This window comes from Carcharhinus amblyrhynchos, chromosome 8, assembly GCF_965287045.1.
Source record: "Carcharhinus amblyrhynchos chromosome 8, sCarAmb.v2.hapA, whole genome shotgun sequence".
In the NCBI taxonomy this organism is placed as follows: Eukaryota; Metazoa; Chordata; class Chondrichthyes; order Carcharhiniformes; family Carcharhinidae; genus Carcharhinus; species Carcharhinus amblyrhynchos.
In genome coordinates this window covers 125,171,426-125,191,778 of record NC_137331.1, presented here as the reverse complement: position 1 = coordinate 125,191,778, position 20,353 = coordinate 125,171,426, and the positions used below count along the sequence as shown (strand labels likewise).

Sequence of the window (20,353 nt, the reverse complement as noted above, 5' to 3'; positions counted from 1 at the left end):
GGCCTCACTGGTTAATGTGAAATTTAAAGTTTGTCATAAGTAGGCTTACATTAACACTACAATGAAGTCCCCACACTCCAGCTCCTGTTCAGGTACATTGCAATGACAGTGATTAGCACTGCTGTCTCAGCACCAGAGACCTGGGTTCAATTCTCAGCTTGGGTCACTGACATTCTTTGCACATTCTCCCCGTGTCTGCATGGGTTTCCACCAAGTGCTCCAGTTTCCTTCCACAGTCACAAAGACATGCTGGTTAGGTGCACTGACCAGAACAGGCACTCGTGTGGTAAAACGAGAGGGAACTTCACAGTAACTTCATTGCAGTGTTAATGTAAGACTACTTGCAGCTAATAAATAAAATTCACTTTTACCAAAGGAGAATTTAGCATGGTCACTGCACCTAACCCAACACATCTTTCAGACTGTGGGAGGAAAACCATGTAGACATTGAAATCTCCAGTGACCCAAAGCAGGAATAAACCCAGGTCCCTGGCAGAGGCAGCAGTGCATTTCAAACAGGCATCTATGGTCAATCCTCAATCCAAGGAGACATTGACAGGCATGATTTCAGAGCTTTGCTTGAAGAGAAATGACCAAAACATTAGGCAATAGAAGATTTTTATTTCTGTTTAAATCAAGTAGCAAATACATTACAATTTAAACCTTCAGCTGTGGCATCTAGGACATTGAGAAATTTGCCTGTTCATGAGCCTCCTTTAAAATACTGTCCCTCAGTAAATTTCAGAAAACAATGATATGTTCTCCATTACTCAGCTCAAAGGTTCCTCTTCATTAGACTTTTTACAAAAGCTGAAAAAGGAGATTTGGAAAGGAATAAATCACTGGCCAAAATTTGAGGATGTGTGAAAAGCAGAGTCGATGGTTTTATTACAGGTGAATTAGCCCCAGGCAACTACAGAATCCCACAGCAAGTTAGAAACACTTGCGATGGACTATGGAGGGGCCAGACTCATCATACTCCTGCTTACTGATCCACATTTGCTGGAAGGTGGAGAGTGAAGCCAAGATGGAGCCTCCAATCCACACTGAATACTTCCTCTCAGGTGGAGCAATGATCTTTATCTTCATTGTGCTCGGAGCCAAGGCTGTGATTTCCTTCTGCATCCGATCAGCAATACCTGGGAACATGGTGGTTCCACCAGACAAGACAGTGTTGGCATACAAATCCTTCCTGATATCTACATCACATTTCATGATGCTATTGAAACAGGTCTCATGGATCCCAACAGACTCCATCCCAAGGAAGGATGGTTGGAAAAGGGCTTCTGGGCACCTGAAACGCTCATTACCAATGGTAATGACTTGGCCATCAGGGAGCTCATAGCTTTTCTCCAAGGCTGAAGAGGAGCTGGCTGTCTGCATTTCAGATTCAAAATCTAGGGCCACGTAGGCAAGTTTCTCCTTGATGTCACGTACAATCTCCCTCTCGGCCGTGGTAGTGAAGGAGTAGCCACGCTCGGTCAGGATCTTCATTGCATAGTCAGTGAGATCCCGGCCAGCCAGGTCTAACCTCAGGATGGCATGAGGCAAGGCATACCCTTCATAGATTGGCACGGTGTGGGAAACACCATCACCAGAATCTAACACAATGCCAGTTGTACGGCCAGAGGCGTACAAGGACAGCACAGCCTGAATGGCAACGTACATGGCTGGAGTGTTGAAGGTCTCAAACATGATCTGGGTCATCTTCTCCCGGTTGGCTTTGGGGTTGAGAGGTGCCTCCGTGAGGAGAACAGGATGCTCCTCTGGGGCCACTCGCAGTTCATTGTAGAAGGTGTGGTGCCAGATCTTTTCCATGTCATCCCAGTTGGTCACAATGCCATGCTCAATTGGGTACTTCAGGGTCAGGATGCCTCTCTTGCTCTGAGCTTCATCACCAACGTAACTGTCTTTCTGACCCATTCCAACCATCACTCCCTAGAATGGAGAATAAAAAAGATTTAAATCACAAACCACAGGCAAAGACTGAGACTAAAGATGGTCAGGGATTTCCTATTGACTGATTGGGTTTTGTACCAGCAGCTGAGCATGCTCAGATGAGGAGGCCTCAGAACAGTGAATCATTGATAAAAATGGATTCCATGTTTTCATAAAGATTACAACAGTAACTACACTTCAAACTTATCAAATAGTTGTAATATGCATTAGGACATCCTAGGGATTACCACTGACCAGAAATGGTGCAGAACTAGCCCTAGTGTCTATAAGAGCAGGTCAGAGGCTAGGAATCCTGGGAGTAAAGCATCCCCTGGCTCTAAAGCCTGCCCACTATCTACAAGACACAAGCCAGCAGTGTAATAAATACTCTCCACTTGTCTGGATGAGTGCAGCCCCAACAATACTCCAATCTCAACACCTTCCAGGACAAAGCAGCCCACTTCATTCAAACCCCACCCACAAACATCCATTCCAGCCACCATCCAAACAGTGGCAGCAACACATCAAGGAGCTTTCAACAGCACCTTCCAAATACACAACCGTTATGATAGACAGCAGGCATATGGAATCACCTTCAAACCATCCCTTCACTGTCCCTGGGTCAAAATCATAGAATTGCCTCCCTGACAGCAGGTGCATGTACCTACACCACAGGAACTGCAGTGGTTCAAGTAGGCAGCTCACCACTACCTTCTGAAAGTTAATAATGCTGGCCTAGCCAGCAATACCCACATCATGAACATAGAATATTACAGCACAGAACAGGCCCTTCGGCCCACGATGTTGCACCGACCAGCTTTTAAAAAAACAACACTAACCCACTAATCTAAACCAATCCCATTTCGTCCATAAACCTATCCACAGATCTCTTAAACGCCCCCAAACTAGGCACATTTACAACTGCAGCTGGCAGGGCATTCCAGTCCCTCACCACCCTCTGGGTAAAGAACCTACCCCTGACATCAGTCCTATAACTACCCCCCCTTAATTTAAAGCCGTGCCCCCTCGTGCTAGTTTTCTCCATCCGAGGAAAAAGGCTATCACTATCCACCCTGTCTAAACCTCTAATCATCTTATATGTTTCAATAAGGGCCCCTCTTAGCTGCCTTCTTTCCAGCGAAAACAACCCCAAATCTCTCAGTCTCTCCTCATAGGATCTCCCCTCCATACCAGGCAACATCCTGGTAAACCTCCTCTGCACCCTCTCCAAAGCCTCTACATCCTTCCTGTAATGTGGGGACCAGAACTGCACACAATACTCCAAGTGCGGCCGCACCAGAGTTGTGTACAGTTGCATCATGACGCTGCGACTCCTAAATTCAATCCCCCTACCAGTAAACGCCAAGACACCGTATGCCTTCTTAACAACCTTATCTACTTGATTCCCAACTTTCAGGGATCTATGTACACATACACCGAGATCCCTCTGCTCCTCCACACTATTCAAAGTCCTCCCGTTAGCCCTATACTCAACACATCTGTTATTCCTACCGAAATGAATTACCTCACACCTCCACATTAAACTCCATCCGCCACCTCACAGCCCAGCTCTGCAACCTTTCTAAGTCACCCTGCAAACTATGACACCCTTCCTCACAATCTACCACACCTCCAACTTTGGTGTCATCAGCAAACTTACTAATCCACCCAACTATACCCTCATCCAGATCATTAATAAAAATTACAAACAGCAGTGGCCCCAAAACAGATCCCTGAGGCACACCACTCGTAACCGAACTCCATGACAAATATTTACCATCAACCACCACCCTCTGTCTCCTATCTGCTAGCCAATTCCTGATCCAATTACCTAGATCACCCCCAATCCCATACATCTGCATTTTCTGCAGAAGCCTACCATGGTGAACCTTATCAAACGCCTTACTAAAATCCATATACACCACGTCAACTGCCTTACCCCTATCCACCTCTTTGGTCACTTTCTCAAAGAACTCGATAAGGTTAGTAAGGCACGACCTACCCGCTACAAAACCATGCTGACTGTCTCTAATTAATTCATTACTCTCCAAATAACTATAAATCCTGTCTCTAATAATCCTTTCGAAAACCTTACCCACCACAGAAGTAAGACTCACCGGTCTATAATTCCCAGGGAAGTCTCTTCTCCCTTTCTTAAACAATGGGACAACATTTGCTGTCCTCCAATCTTCCGGTACTATACCAGAGACCAACGACGACCTGAAGATCAGAGCCAGAGGCTCCGCAATCACCTCTCTTGCCTCCCAGAGAATCCTAGGGTAAATCCCATCCGGACCAGGGGACTTATCTATTTTCAAACCCTCTAAAATATCCAGCACATCCCCCATATCAACTGCAATACTATCTATTTTACACCCCTGCACCCCAGGAAACTATTCCTGTGCTTTCTTTGAGAACTGCATTCTAGAGACTATTTTACCTTTAATGCTGTTTGAAGCAAATGTGGAAATGATAAGAAAGGTGGCAGCCCAAGTTGTTTGGTATTGAATATTGATGAGGAAATAGGATGGATTTAATTGATCAGGACAGATCTGTTGATGGGTCATTTGAATCATACCTGGAGAAGTATCTTATGCTCACCAATGCCAAAATCAAATGTGAAACTTGGGGGTCTAGGCAAACATTACAAACACCTTGGAGTTTCTTGCCTGGGTCTTAACACCACATGGATATACTTGAGCAATCACAGATTCCAGACTATCGCAGTTTGTTCTTCTCAGCCTTTCTGATAGAACAAGTCAATGATCAGAAACCTAATCCAGGACCTGAACACATGTTTGAACAGAGTTCAGTGGTGTACTGACCATCTGAAGGGCAGGAAAGGGGAAATAACAAGGAGATGCTCAGATCAATTTCAATCTGATGGAAGATTACTTGGCATTGCACAAGCTTTTTCCAACATCTTGCCCCCAAAGAGGAGTTGGCTAATGGTGTCTCTGGATCAGGACTGCAAACAGCCTTCTCTCTCTCTCTCTCTATACTGCAGCCAAATGAACCAAACTTAGAATACTGTAACAAACACCTTAATTCATCAGCAGTGAAAAAGCACACAACACAAGGTGGATGCAATGAGCTATCACAAACTTAGCAACACGACTGATATCATTGTAAACCTGATCAAATCAAGGTTAATGAAACTGGAAATTCTGAGAGATTGGATTGTAGGGCTGCGGTGGGGGAAGACCTTGAGGTATTGCTGCAATTCAACAAGGACTGGATGGTCCAGGGTAAATACAGAAGCCGTTTCCTCTATTGGCTTTGTGTGGCCAGTGGAGGGGCAGGGGCAAAAGGGAGGAGATCTGGCGAGCCCCTGAAAAACTACTGATGTTGCAGTGGGGATGGGGGCAATTGGGAATTTCATGAAATCAATACATTTTGTTGTACAAGGGTGGTATAAAACAAGTTAATTGGATTTAAGATACAACTCAGCCATGATCTAAAGAAGAGGTTCAAGGGGCTGAATACCTTTCTCCTATTCCTAATCTAGCACGTACATCAATCTGGTAATTACAGGGTTAAAACAAACTGGAGATTAGAGAGTGTACAGAATCAGATGAAGAATTCTGGGGGAGGAGAAAACTCATGGGCGGAACTACAGCTACAGCAGCTGCCCAGGTATAGCCTGACCCATCCCATACAGTTTAACTCAGTCCTCACCACAAAGCTCAATTTTACTGCCTCCGATTCAAATCTACTAAAAATCAGAATACTCCATCATATCAAGACAGCACTGCTGAGTTTGTCCTTTTAGGTTCTTATTTAATAACATTCTGAAAGCTACAGTTAAAATCTATGTCTGCCAATCAGACAGTAAAATCACTAATTTGATTCTTTAAAACAATCCAACCTCATTTCAATCAACTAACCCTTCATACCATTAATTACCCCACAACCATGGGAAACAATCTGTTAAATCCAATTCAAAACCCTTCAATGATCAACAGGTACCAGAGCAAATAAGGGTCACACTCAACCCCAGCTGCAACAGGAACCAACTAATGTTAAAAGTAAATTAGAACATTGAACAGTGAATAATACCAGTGTCACAACTGTATGGAAAGATCATATCAAGTTGCACTCTGCGTAGGCAACTTAGAAACCTTCACACCACCTATAGGGCTCAGTTTAAAACGTCTGAAATGTTTCTGACTATATTAAAGCACCTCAGGAGTGCAGCATAGTGGACGCAGTAAACCTGAATACTATTGCAGCACGGTGGTCATTTTGAAATGTTAAGGATATTTTATAAATCAAATCTATTTGGATAATTTAAAAAGCTAAAAATAAATTAAAGCCACAAAGTCAGGTCACTGTTTAAAAATTACGGATTATTTATTTAAAAACAGATGGAGAATTCTTTTCTCGGAGGGTGGTGAGTCTCAAACTCACTTCCTCAAAAGGTAGTGGAAGCACAGCCTTTGAATATTTTTACAGCAGAGCAAGATCGATTAACAAAGGGGTGAAAGATTATCAGGGGAGGTAGGAATGAGGTTTGAAGGTACAAATCAGATCAGCCACGATCTTATGGAAAAGCAAAGCAGACTCGAGGGATCAAGTGACTTGTTGCTGTTCTTTATTCTTATGTTTGCACGAAGGGGAAAAAAAGCACAAACCACAAACTGTTCAAAAGAGGAAGCTGAAACAGGAAAGCATTTCAGTAACCAGAAGGATCAACACCGACACCCAGATCCCTTCCAACAGAAAGAACAGGATTGAACAACCTTCCAAATAGTTTTAGGGCTCACCTGGTGACGGGGCCGTCCCACAATGGAGGGGAACACAGCCCTGGGGGCATCATCTCCTGCAAAGCCAGCCTTACACATCCCAGATCCATTGTCAACCACCAGAGCTGCAACCTCATCATCAGCCATGGTTTAAAATCTACAGGAGCTGACTGAACAACAAAAGGGAAAAAAATATTAATGCAGACACAATAGCACAGATCCAAACACTACTCATTAAATAAGAGACAATCATTACTCTACCGCCTGGAAATTTTCTGTCTAAAAAAACCTACCCAGCTCTAATTCCAGAACCACAACTAAAAAGTTAGAGCTGAAAAGCTGAACGCTTCCCCTGCCACACCTTGTTTGCTGAACAGCACCTACCGTCTCTCACAATATCCTGTCTTTACTTGTTCCACAAGCCAGCAGCGAGATCCTCGCTCTGTCTGCTTGCTGCCTTTATTGGTTTGGGCCCCTCCCAATCTCATCATTAAATAAACAGCCAGTAAGATACAAGGGGAGGAACTAAGAACAACCAGTAAAATCTGCCTCACTCTCAGATTTGTGGCTTCAAATTTTACCCCATGACTTCAGAACATTGCTAGCACAAATAGTGCTACACTGTCAGAGGGTCAGTGCTAAGAGAGCGCCGCACTGTCAGAGGGTCAGTGCCGAGGGAGCGCCGCGCTGTCAGAGGGTCAGTGCCGAGGGAGCGCCGCGCTGTCAGAGGGTCAGTGCCGAGGGAGCGCCGCGCTGTCAGAGGGTCAGTGCCGAGGGAGCGCCGCGCTGTCAGAGGGTCAGTGCCGAGGGAGCGCCGCGCTGTCAGAGGGTCAGTGCCGAGGGAGCGCCGCGCTGTCAGAGGGTCAGTGCCGAGGGAGCGCCGCGCTGTCAGAGGGTCAGTGCCGAGGGAGCGCCGCGCTGTCAGAGGGTCAGTGCCGAGGGAGCGCCGCGCTGTCAGAGGGTCAGTGCCGAGGGAGCGCCGCGCTGTCAGAGGGTCAGTGCCGAGGGAGCGCCGCGCTGTCAGAGGGTCAGTGCCGAGGGAGCGCCGCGCTGTCAGAGGGTCAGTGCCGAGGGAGCGCCGCGCTGTCAGAGGGTCAGTGCCGAGGGAGCGCCGCGCTGTCAGAGGGTCAGTGCCGAGGGAGCGCCGCGCTGTCAGAGGGTCAGTGCCGAGGGAGCGCCGCGCTGTCAGAGGGTCAGTGCCGAGGGAGCGCCGCGCTGTCAGAGGGCCAGTGCCGAGGGAGCGCCGCGCTGTCAGAGGGTCAGTGCCGAGGGAGCGCCGCGCTGTCAGAGGGCCAGTGCCGAGGGAGCGCCGCGCTGTCAGAGGGTCAGTGCCGAGGGAGCGCCGCGCTGTCAGAGGGTCAGTGCCGAGGGAGCGCCGCGCTGTCAGAGGGTCAGTGCCGAGGGAGCGCCGCGCTGTCAGAGGGTCAGTGCCGAGGGAGCGCCGCGCTGTCAGAGGGTCAGTGCCGAGGGAGCGCCGCGCTGTCAGAGGGTCAGTGCCGAGGGAGCGCCGCGCTGTCAGAGGGTCAGTGCCGAGGGAGCGCCGCGCTGTCAGAGGGTCAGTGCCGAGGGAGCGCCGCGCTGTCAGAGGGTCAGTGCCGAGGGAGCGCCGCGCTGTCAGAGGGCCAGTGCCGAGGGAGCGCCGCGCTGTCAGAGGGTCAGTGCCGAGGGAGCGCCGCGCTGTCAGAGGGCCAGTGCCGAGGGAGCGCCGCGCTGTCAGAGGGCCAGTGCCGAGGGAGCGCCGCGCTGTCAGAGGGCCAGTGCCGAGGGAGCGCCGCGCTGTCAGAGGGCCAGTGCCGAGGGAGCGCCGCGCTGTCAGAGGGCCAGTGCCGAGGGAGCGCCGCGCTGTCAGAGGGCCAGTGCCGAGGGAGCGCCGCGCTGTCAGAGGGCCAGTGCCGAGGGAGCGCCGCGCTGTCAGAGGGCCAGTGCCGAGGGAGCGCCGCGCTGTCAGAGGGCCAGTGCCGAGGGAGCGCCGCGCTGTCAGAGGGCCAGTGCCGAGGGAGCGCCGCGCTGTCAGAGGGCCAGTGCCGAGGGAGCGCCGCGCTGTCAGAGGGCCAGTGCCGAGGGAGCGCCGCGCTGTCAGAGGGCCAGTGCCGAGGGAGCGCCGCGCTGTCAGAGGGCCAGTGCCGAGGGAGCGCCGCGCTGTCAGAGGGCCAGTGCCGAGGGAGCGCCGCGCTGTCAGAGGGCCAGTGCCGAGGGAGCGCCGCGCTGTCAGAGGGCCAGTGCCGAGGGAGCGCCGCGCTGTCAGAGGGCCAGTGCCGAGGGAGCGCCGCGCTGTCAGAGGGCCAGTGCCGAGGGAGCGCCGCGCTGTCAGAGGGCCAGTGCCGAGGGAGCGCCGCGCTGTCAGAGGGCCAGTGCCGAGGGAGCGCCGCGCTGTCAGAGGGCCAGTGCCGAGGGAGCGCCGCGCTGTCAGAGGGCCAGTGCCGAGGGAGCGCCGCGCTGTCAGAGGGCCAGTGCCGAGGGAGCGCCGCGCTGTCAGAGGGCCAGTGCCGAGGGAGCGCCGCGCTGTCAGAGGGCCAGTGCCGAGGGAGCGCCGCACTGTCAGAGGGCCAGTGCCGAGGGAGCGCCGCACTGTCAGAGGGCCAGTGCCGAGGGAGCGCCGCACTGTCAGAGGGCCAGTGCCGAGGGAGCGCCGCACTGTCAGAGGGCCAGTGCCGAGGGAGCGCCGCACTGTCGGAGGGTGCAAAAATGGTAGTTAGCCAATGATGGTCAGTCAACAATGTAAATTCTGTCCTGTACAAGAACTGGTGGAATTTCTTGACTCCAAAAATGATCCCCAGTTCTTCCTGTACAATCTGGGCATTGTTACTCTCTGCATGCTTAAGGTTCCAGAAGCAGAAACAAAGGGGCTTTCTTCACCCTATGGAATGATGTTAGAGACCACTGCTGCTACACCATAAGGAGATTCATCAGAAACCAACTGTAGGGGTAGAGTAGATCAGAAGGTGTAAGAAGTTCAGATTTAACTAACGTTCCTTTGGCTTCAACAAATGGATCATTGCCTTGATCCGACCACCTCCATTTCTTCTTCTGAGCTAAGAGGTTATATCATGGTTTCAGAATTGTTGCCAAGTTTGGAACAAATCCTCTATAACAGCAGGTCTGACAGTATCTCTGGAGAGAGAATAGAGCCAATATTTCGAGTCTGGACCTTTGTCAAAGCTAAAGACAAAGAAAATAAAATAAGATCTACACTGTAAGGGTGATTGTGTAATCGACCAAAAAGTCATAGACAAAAGGGCAAAAGGAATGTAAATGGTGATGCTAAAGACTGAGAATGGTGCTAATAGCAATAAGAGACAGGAATGTGTAAATGGCCAAACAGGGTCCAAGGACAACCTGAAGGATGTGGCAGATTTGATTTATTTTTGTCACATGTATTGGGATACAGTTGAAACTATTGTTTCTTGCTCGCTGTACAGACAAAACACACTGTTCATAGAGTACATGGAGGGGAAGAAAAGGAAAGAGTGCAGAATATAGTGAAACAGTTCCAGAGATGGCCCGAGTGAGGTGGCTGGTGGTGGCGGGGGAGGGAAGAAACGAGATGGAAAGTCAGATTTAGAAGGAAACAAATGAAACGATGGACAAAATTAAAATTGAAAATCTAGAATCAGAATGTAAAGTAATAAAAATGGATTAATAAGACAAGAAGAAATAAAATAAATGTAATGGAGATGAAAGAGAGAGTTTATGTTCTGAAGTTGATGAACTCAATGTTCAGTGCAGAAGGCTGTGAAGTATCTAATCGGAAGATCAGGTGTTGTTTCTCCAGTTTGCTGTGGACTTCACTGGAACATTGCAACAGGCCAGGAAGGAACACAGCTGGTTCATATTCTGGGATGCAGGCTTCTCTGTAATAAGCGTAACCTCTGAAGGGGATTTGTGAAGGCCAGTGGAGTCAATCACATGTCCTAAATACTCAAAAGAGGACTGGAAGATCTCACAATTGTCTTTGTGAACTCTCAGACCACAGTCTTGCAATCTCTGCAGAGTGACATCCATGCTTTGAAGATATTCTTCTCATCTTTTCCAGAGACTAGGATGACGTCCAGATAACACTGGACTCCGCTCAGTCCACTCAGGTTTCTGAATGCTTGGCAGAGGAGAGTCGATGATCAGGATTGCGATCGGATACGGTTTAACTGATGCGTCACCTGATGCAATTTTTCAAAATCATCTTGCCTTTTTGTCTCAGATGAAGCCCAGGATGGGGTGCAAAGCCAAATAAAAAATTGAAACCATGCTGATGTTAAGGTGATACTTAAAGGCAATCTTCAGTTCCAGAACAAGCCTTTATGTGTCATGATTGATAGAAATTCCTGTGATTTCTCGTCCATATCCATGGCTCACTCAGGTCAATTTTGCTAAAATGTTAGCCTTCTGTCGACCCTGCAAACAGGTCTTTCATATGGGGTAATAGGTATTGTTCTGCACTAACACTGGATTAGTGGTGACCTTGAAGAGTCTGCAAACCCTTATGAATCCATCCTCCTTGATAATTGGAACTATTGGCATGGCCCATTCACTAATGCTGACAGATCACAAAACTTCCACCTTCACCAGTCACTTCAAGTCAGCTTCCACCTCTGATCTAATAGCATAGGGTGTAGATACCGCCTTCAAGCATTTCCATCTTTTATTAAGAACAAAGAAAAGAACAAAGAAAATTACAGCACAGCAACAAGCCTTTCGTCCCTCCAAGCCTGCACCCACCATGCTGCCTGACTGAACTAAAACCCCCTACCCTTCCTGGAACCATATCCCTCCATTCCCATCCTATTCATGTATTTGTCCAGACGCCCCTTAAAACTCACTATTGTATCTGCTTCCACTCCCTCCTCCGGCAGCGAGTTCCAGGCACCCACTACCCTCTGCGTGAAAATTTGCCTCGTACATCTCCTTTAAACCTTGCCCCTCGCACCTTAAACCTGTGCCCCCTAGTAATTGATTCCTCCACACTGGGAAAAAGCTCCTGACTATCCACTCTGTTCATGCTCCTCATAATCTTGTAGACTTCTATCAGGTCTCCCCTCAGCCTCTGTCCAGTGAGAACAAACCAAGTTTCCCCAATCCCTTCTCATAGCTAATGCCCTCCATACCAGGCAACATCCTGGTAAATCTTTTCTATACCCTCTCCAAAGCCTCCACATCACTCTGGAAGCATGCGACCAGAATTGAACACTACATTCCAAGTGCGGCCTAACAAAAGTTCTATAAAGCTGCAACATGACTTGCCAAATTTTAAACTCAATGCCCTGGCCGATGAAGGCAAGCATGCAGTACGTCTTCTTAACTATCTTCTCCAGTTGCATTTGCCACTTTCAGTGATTTGTATACCTGAACACCCAGATCCCTCTGCCTATCAATACTCCTATTGTCTCCAACTAGTATATCCACATAATAGCTTGCTTACAAAAGTTGAGTCCAACCTTCTTGTGTCTCACACATGATGTTATTCTTTTTGAAAGATAGAGATGATTGAATTAGGCAGAAAGGGTGTTTGACAAACAGACTTTTCTTGATGTAATCTGAATGAATGTTTAAATACATGAAATTAATGAAATTTAGGTATCTGACAGGGTTACTTTTTAAAAAGTATGTATTTTTCAAACAAGCAATTTATCCCAAAATATGTCCTAATGGATAATAAAGTGGCTTGATTAATCATTTGCAAAATATTTTAAAAGTTTATTTATTAGAGTCACAAGTAGGTTTACATTAACACTGCAATGAAGTTACTGTGAAAATCTCCTAGTCGCCACACTCCGGTACCTGTTCGGGTACACTGAGAGAGAATTTAGTCTGGCCAACGCACCTAACCAGCACATCTTTTGGGCTGTGAAAGGAAATCCATTCGTACAGGGTGAGAATGTGCAGATTCTGCACAGACAGTGATCCAATCTGGGAATTGAACCCAGGTCCCTGGCACTGTGAGCCAGGAGCGCTAATCATTGTATAATTGTTCTGTGTACGCAGTAACTATTTTAGAAACATAGAAAAACTACAGCAGAATACAGGCCCTTCGGCCCACAAAGTTGTGCCAAACATGTCCCTACCTTAGAGGTTACTCGGCTTACCTATAACCCTCTATCTTACTAAGCTCCGTGTACTTAAGAACATAAGAAATAGGAGCAGGAGTAGGCCATCTAGCCCTTCGAGCCTGCCCCGCCATTCAATAAGATCATGGCTGATCTGAAGTGGATCAGTTCCACTTTCTCCCCATAACCCTTAATTCCCCTGTCTATCAGAAATCTACTTATCTAAAAGTCTTATCTAAATGTACTTATCTAAAAGTCTCTTAAAGACCCTATCAAATCCGCCTCCACCACTGTTGCCAGCAGCCGATTCCACTCACCCACCACCCTCTGAGTGAAAAGCTTACCCCTGACATCTCCTCTGTACCTACTCCCCAGCACCTTAAACCTGTGTGCTCTTGTGGCAGCCATTTCAGCCCTGGGAAAAAGCCTCTGACTATCCACTCGATCAATACCTCTCAACATCTTACACACCTGTCGTGTATTTTGAAGTCATCAGTTTTGTTTCTATGTTCTCAGAGATGGTGTTGGAAGCAGGACTGAAAGAAAGACAGTTGCTGTGTCTATAATCGCAGTTGGAACATTTTGGTACAAGAGGTGCTATCATCCCATAGAAACAGTCACTGCTGTAAAGTTGGATTTGTGGCTGCAAACTCCGATCAGCTCATTCTCACTTCTGTATTTGCAATTTTGAGGTTTCTGATCATCGACAGTTCTCGATGAGTACTTTTCTCTGTCTTTCCGAAGGAGAGGGACAATTCAGGCATTCTAATTAGAGGAGGAGTGTGAAATATTAACATGATCATACTGAGAGGGGAAGCACTGCTGCCTCACAGTGCCAGGGATCTGGGTTCAATTCCTGACTTGGGTCACTGTCTATGTGGAGTTTGTACGTTCTTCCCATGTCAGTGTGGGTTTCCTCCGGGTGTCCGGTTTCCTCCTACAGTCTGAAAGATTCTGGTTAGGGTGCATTGGCCATGCTAAATTCTCCCTCAGTGTACCCGAACAGGCACCAGAGTGTGGCGACTCGGGGATTTTCACAGTAACTTCATTGAAGTGTTAATGTAAGCCTACTTGTGACACTAATCAATAAACTTCTCAAACAAAAACAGAAAATGCTGGAAAATCTCAGCAGGTCTGACAGCATCTACAGGACGAGAATACAGCCAATGCTTTGAGTCTAGATGACCCTTCGTCAGAGCTAAACTTCTGGTGTGCTCTGCCTCTCCACTTTCTTCATAATGACATTGAGCTGGGACAGTGGTGGGTTCAAACTCAAGGCCTGGTGCTTTTGTTACTCAGTGTGATAAAACTGACATCCCTAATGGTGGATAAATCCCCTTATTAAGTAATCAATTACACTGGGGGCAAAGGTGATTGGTAGAATGATTACAGGACACAAGAAAAATCTTTTTCACCCAGAGGGTGGTGGGCACCTGGATTTCACTGCCTGTATTGACGTTTGAGGCTGAAACTCTTCATTCATTTCGAGGGGTACCTAGATCTATATCTGAGTGCTGGAACTTGCAAAGCAACAGAGCAGGTGGTGGAAAGTGGGATTAAAATAACTAGCCAGTTACTTTTCTTGGCACAGATGGACTGAAGGCCTCTTTCTGCACTGTAACCTTTCTTTGGTTCTATTTATCTGGGTAAGTAGAAAAAGAAAAGCTACTCTTATCTGATGCAAGATACAAGGGATTTGAGTTAAGGTTTTGGAAAGAGATGCAGGGGGAGCATTGGAGGAAGAGGGAATGATAACCGGGCACCTGGTATAAGTAGAGACAACGATTTTAAAAATATTAGGCACTGGAGGATAACTCCAGATGTGTAGGATTGAGTTGGTTGGCTATGCTAAATTGCCCCTTCATGTGAGGGGGGATTAGCAGGGTAAATACATGGGATTACAAGGATAGGGCCTGGTGGGATTGTTGTCAACATAGGCATGATGGGCCAAATAGCCTCCTTCTGCACTATAGGTCTCTATGATATAACAGATTAAGTAGGAACGTGACTGATTACATTGTTTCAAAGAGCCAGCACTGACTCAATGGACCAAATAGCCACTTTCCACATTAGAGGACTTGAACAGCAGTACTCCTTCGTGCCGTGGGTCCTTTCTCCCCTTATCCAGATGGGTCATCGATTTGGTGACAACACAGCAGCAGCCGCTGCCTAGATTTTTGCACTCAAGTCCTGGATTGGTGCTTGATCCCACAACCTTCATTGATGCTAATTTTCTAACGCTCTCTGGCCCCAGGACTGATGATAGGAAATAATTCTGAGGCACATTGAGCTGATAGGAGTAGATCATGTCTTGCAGCTTTTGAGATAAAATGTGTGAGTTATAATCCACATCAACTGTGAGGCTTTTGACAAGGGCAATTTGGATCTAAAATTGGCTTAGTGGTAGAAGGCAGCACTTGTCAAAGGTTGTTTTTGGGAACTACAAGCCTGTGTCTAGTTGCATACCAGAGAGATCAGTGCTGGGTCCCTTGCTGTTTGTACTGTACATGAATGATCTCTAGATCAATCAGCAAGTTTGCAGCTGACAAAATTGGTGACGTGGTAAGTAGTGAGGAGGAAAGCCTTAGACCACAGCATGTCTCAGTGGAAAATGGAATTTAACCCTGAGAAGTGTTAGGTGATACACCTTGGAAGGACTAAGGTGGCAAGGGAATACACAAGGAACAGTAGGATGCTAGGAAGTGCAAAGTTCCACAGCATGTCATAGATTGCTAAAGGACTCAGGACAGACAGATTAGACAGCTAAAAAGGCATATGGGATATGAGCCTTTAATACCTCCATTACTTATTCTATGACTTGGCTATCTGAAACATTTGTTAGGCCACAGCTAGAGTACTGTGTGTAGTTATGTCACATCATACAGGAAGGATGTGCTTGCATGTGTATTGGAGGCTCAGAATATTGCTGGGGTCAAGAGAGTTTCAGTTATGAAGAGGGCTGGGTTGATGTCATTTGCTACAAATAAACTTGTTGGACATTAAGCTGGTGTTGTGGGATTTCTTTTGATGGTATTAGAGCAGAAAGAGGAGGAGAGAAATGAAATCTAAGGTAGGAGGTAGGAGCCATTGCATGCAAGGCTAGGGACAGAGTACTGGAAAACAGGATTGGAAAAGATAGCATTTGATGGCCAGCACAGACCAAGAGCCTCTGCTGTAAAACACAGGTTTCACCACACCAGCTGGAGCTGGCTCTTTTTAAAAGAGACAAATCCATTTGAAGTCCTCAATCCCAAGGAGACATTGACAGGCACAATTTCAGAGCTTTGCTTGGAAAGAAATGATCAAAACAATAGTCAAGGAAATAGCCATTTATTTCAGTGTTTGGATTTTACAGATCAATTAAATTCATGACAAATCTAACCTTCTGCATTGAGGCCATGAGAAATGGGTATGTTCCTTTTCACCCCAAAATAAGAGTGAACCTTCTTTAAAAATCCTACCCCTCAAATTTTAGAAAACAATAGATTTGGGAATAGAAAAAACATGCCTATTCACAAGTTAGTTGCTGAAAAAGGTATCTGGAAAGGAATAAATCACACTGGCCTATGGGCAGAGTTAAAGATCTGTGATAAGCAGAACTGATGGTTTTATTACAAGTGGATTAGCTTGAAACTGCAAAATCCCACAGCAAGTTAGAAACACTTGCGATGGACTATGGAGGGGCCAGACTCATCATACTCCTGCTTACTGATCCACATTTGCTGGAAGGTGGAGAGTGAAGCCAAGATGGAGCCTCCAATCCACACTGAATACTTCCTCTCAGGTGGAGCAATGATCTTTATCTTCATTGTGCTCGGAGCCAAGGCTGTGATTTCCTTCTGCATCCGATCAGCAATACCTGGGAACATGGTGGTTCCACCAGACAAGACAGTGTTGGCATACAAATCCTTCCTGATATCTACATCACATTTCATGATGCTATTGAAACAGGTCTCATGGATGCCATGAGATTCCATCCCAAGGAAGGATGGTTGGAAAAGGGCTTCTGCACACCTGAAACGCTCATTACCAATGGTAATGACTTGGCCATCAGGGAGCTCATAGCTTTTCTCCAAGGCTGAAGAGGAGCTGGCTGTCTGCATTTCAGATTCAAAATCTAGGGCCACGTAGGCAAGTTTCTCCTTGATGTCACGTACAATCTCCCTCTCGGCCGTGGTAGTGAAGGAGTAGCCACGCTCGGTCAGGATCTTCACTGCATAGTCAGTGAGATCCCGGCCAGCCAGGTCTAACCTCAGGATGGCATGAGGCAAGGCATACCCTTCATAGATTGGCACGGTGTGGGAAACACCATCACCAGAATCTAACACAATGCCAGTTGTACGGCCAGAGGCGTACAAGGACAGCACAGCCTGAATGGCAACGTACATGGCTGGAGTGTTGAAGGTCTCAAACATGATCTGGGTCATCTTCTCCCGGTTGGCTTTGGGGTTGAGAGGTGCCTCCGTGAGGAGAACAGGATGCTCCTCTGGGGCCACTCGCAGTTCATTGTAGAAGGTGTGGTGCCAGATCTTCTCCATGTCATCCCAGTTGGTCACAATGCCATGCTCAATTGGGTACTTCAGGGTCAGGATGCCTCTCTTGCTCTGAGCTTCATCACCAACGTAACTGTCTTTCTGACCCATTCCAACCATCACTCCCTAGAATGGAGAATAAAACAAAGAAAAAAGATTTTAAATCACAAACTTGGGCAAATCTTGACAACACCATCAGGGACCTCATTCTAGCAATTAAAAAGGCAGGAGCATTTAATAAAGTGAATGCCACTGTGTGCTTTGATCACCTTGTACTATCAGTTACTCACGTGTGACACAACTACATTAATGCACTTGTGACATTCCTTGGGCTCATTGGGAGTTTATGCCCAAATAGAAAATACATGTTACTTGGTCTCAAGTGGAATATTTAGACACTAGGTTGGAATTCACATGTTATTTTGGTCACATACAACTCTGGGCAGAACCCAGGAGTGCATTCCATTCCATTCACCCATGTTGATTGTTATTCTTGAGCAGACATTTACAAGAGCCATGTCAAAAACTGGGAATCCTCAATCTACCTCAACTTTACAGGAGATAGATATTCTCCACTTGCCTGGATGCATGCTGCTCCAGCACCAGCTTGACACCATTCAGGACAATTGCTACCCCACCCATCAAATTAATTCCCTAGAACGGAAAAGTAGCAGTGTACCATCTACAAGATGCACTGCATCAACAGCACCTTCCAAAGCATGACCTCTACTATCAAAGTGACAAGCGAGACAGCATCAATTGCAGTCACCTCTTTCAAGTCACATCACCCAGAGGTCAAAATCTGACTTCTATAATAGCACACTGTAGGGGTACATAGACCACATGGTTACATTAGTCCAAGGTAACAACTTTCCATCTTAGAGACAAATTAGATTAAGCAGCAAATATTGATTGCAAAGTGACCTGGGCATCATCCTGCCACTGTACAGCAGGAGTTATAGCCAACACCAGACTTGAAATTTAGATGATTCAACTTAGAAATATTTAGTAGAAGAAGGTAATGGGGAGAAAGGGATTGGCCATTAAGGGGCAATATCAGAAGACAAACCAAGTTTCACAAGCTCAGTGGTCAATTAGGAATTTGAAAACTCAAATTGTAGATTTCTGGATGAGGTTTACAGCAGCTTGGGGGGGGGGGGGGGGGTAGTGGTGTGGCAGCAGTGTTATAGACCTGCTATTCAACCCAAATCATGACTGAACAGCCACCTCCTGTTCTGAGAGAAATCAATCTGCTAATTACAGGCTTAAGTCAGATCAGTTTGATTAGGAGGAGATGTGAAGTGAAGATTCACAGGAATTCTAGGGGGAGAAGCAACAGCCAAATGCTTGCTTTGAACAGTAGTAGACAACAGGCTAGGAAATAAACTGTCTCTGGCTACATACCTAGTTTCTTCAACTCAATTCTGGCCACAAAGATAGCTCAGGTTTCAGTTTAAATCAGTTTCTATGGAAATTAGGGATTAGTTAGAATCCTAAACTATAATTACCACACTGGTTACCACATCACACTAAGCAACAGCAAAGAAACATACCATTACATCCTGCTTAAAACAGCAATCTAGAAAGTTATGCTTTAGTTACAAGAGTCAGAGAGGGTCCGATCCCCCAATCACTAGGGAGGATCAAAAAGACTAACTTCCAACGTATTAGTTTTAGGGCTCACCTGGTGACGGGGCCGTCCCACAATGGAGGGGAACACAGCCCTGGGGGCATCATCTCCTGCAAAGCCAGCCTTACACATCCCAGATCCATTGTCAACCACCAGAGCTGCAATCTCATCATCAGCCATGGTTTAAAATCTACAGGAGCTGACTGAAAAATATGAACACAAACAGCAGCACATTTTAGACTAATTATCAAATTAATATCAGTGTGCACTCCACCTGCCACAGCTTTCAAAAAGGTCACAACACAAACATAGTTTAACAAAAACCAACTCAAAGTAGTTAGAAACACTCCCAACAAATATCACCATTGTCTAAACTGACAGAAGAACTCAACATAATCACTTTAAACAAAACCCATCCCTTTCTCTTACCGAATTCCACCTGTTGTCTCTAACTAAACATATACCTCAGTGAGGAAAGGAATGATGTGTTTGTACAGTGTATTCCCACTGCCTTTATTGATGCTAGACCGCTCCCTATCCCATCATAGGACAGCCAACCAGTGAGGGTCAGGGGGAGGAGCTAACAACAGCCAACTGAGGCTCTGCCTCAATTATCTGGAAACAGGTTCCCCTATCTACTTTATCCAGGCCAATCATGATTTTGAGTTCCTGTGTCAAAGCTCTCAGCCTTCACTTCTCCAAGGAAAACAATTACTAGAACAAGTGGTATGGTGGCACAATGGTCAGCATTGCTGCTGCATAGCACCAGGGATCTGGGTTCAATTCCTGGCTTAATTCACTGTCTGTGTGGAGTTTGCACGTTCTCTCTGTGTCTATGCAGGCCTCCTTCAGGTGCTCTGGTTTCATTGCGTTGTCTGAAAGATGTGCTGGTTGGTGCATTGATCTGGACTGTAGTGATGAGGGAAATTTCATGGTGACTTCATTGCAGTGTTAATGTAAGCATTACTTGTGACTAATAAATAAACTTTAACTTTAGAAAGATAGGAGCAGGAGGAGGCCATTTGGCCCTTCGAGCCAGCTCCGCCATTTATAACAATCATGGCTGATCGTCCAACTCAAGCCTAATCCTGCTTTTTCCCCGTACCCTTTGATTCCATTTCGCCCCAAGTGCTATATTCAGCCACCTCTTGAATATATTCAATGTTTTGGCATCAACTACTTCCTGTGGGAATGAATTCCACAGGCTCACCATTCCCTGGGTGAAGAAATGCCTCCTCATCTCCATCCTAAATGGTCTCCCCTGAATCCTCAGACTGTGACCCCTGGTTCTGGACTCCCCCACCATCGGGAATATTCTCCCTGCATCTACCCTGTCTACCCCTGTTAGAATTTTATGTCTCTATGAGATGCCCCCTTCATTTGTCTAAATTCCAGTGAAAACAATCCTAACCTGGTCAATCCCTCCCTCATTGATCAGTCCCACCATCCCCAGGATCAGCCTGGTAAACC

General features: G+C 46.7%; 2 protein-coding genes across 3 annotated transcripts; both read right to left on the bottom strand.

Moving 5' to 3' along the window:
• Window positions 1-631: 631 nt before the first annotated feature.
• Window positions 632-7,151, bottom strand: LOC145346897 (actin 403). 2 transcript variants are annotated; one of them, XM_080194768.1, is made up of 3 exons: window positions 7,068-7,151; window positions 6,705-6,853; window positions 632-1,938 (listed from the first exon to the last, which is right to left on the bottom strand). In XM_080194768.1, exons 2-3 carry the CDS (start codon window positions 6,828-6,830, stop codon window positions 934-936), a joined length of 1,131 nt encoding a protein of 376 aa, XP_080050894.1. In that variant the 5' UTR covers window positions 6,831-6,853; window positions 7,068-7,151; the 3' UTR covers window positions 632-933. The 2 variants fall into 2 exon arrangements, with proteins under 2 accessions (XP_080050894.1, XP_080050896.1); XM_080194770.1 differs by lacking the exon at window positions 7,068-7,151 and adding an exon at window positions 6,977-7,049.
• Window positions 7,152-16,199: 9,048 nt separating this feature from the next.
• Window positions 16,200-19,083, bottom strand: LOC145346896 (actin, cytoplasmic type 5-like). Its single transcript, XM_080194767.1, has 2 exons — window positions 18,938-19,083; window positions 16,200-17,379 (listed from the first exon to the last, which is right to left on the bottom strand). The coding sequence occupies exons 1-2, from the start codon at window positions 19,061-19,063 to the stop codon at window positions 16,375-16,377; spliced, it is 1,131 nt and encodes a 376-aa protein (XP_080050893.1). The 5' UTR covers window positions 19,064-19,083; the 3' UTR covers window positions 16,200-16,374.
• Window positions 19,084-20,353: the final 1,270 nt, after the last annotated feature.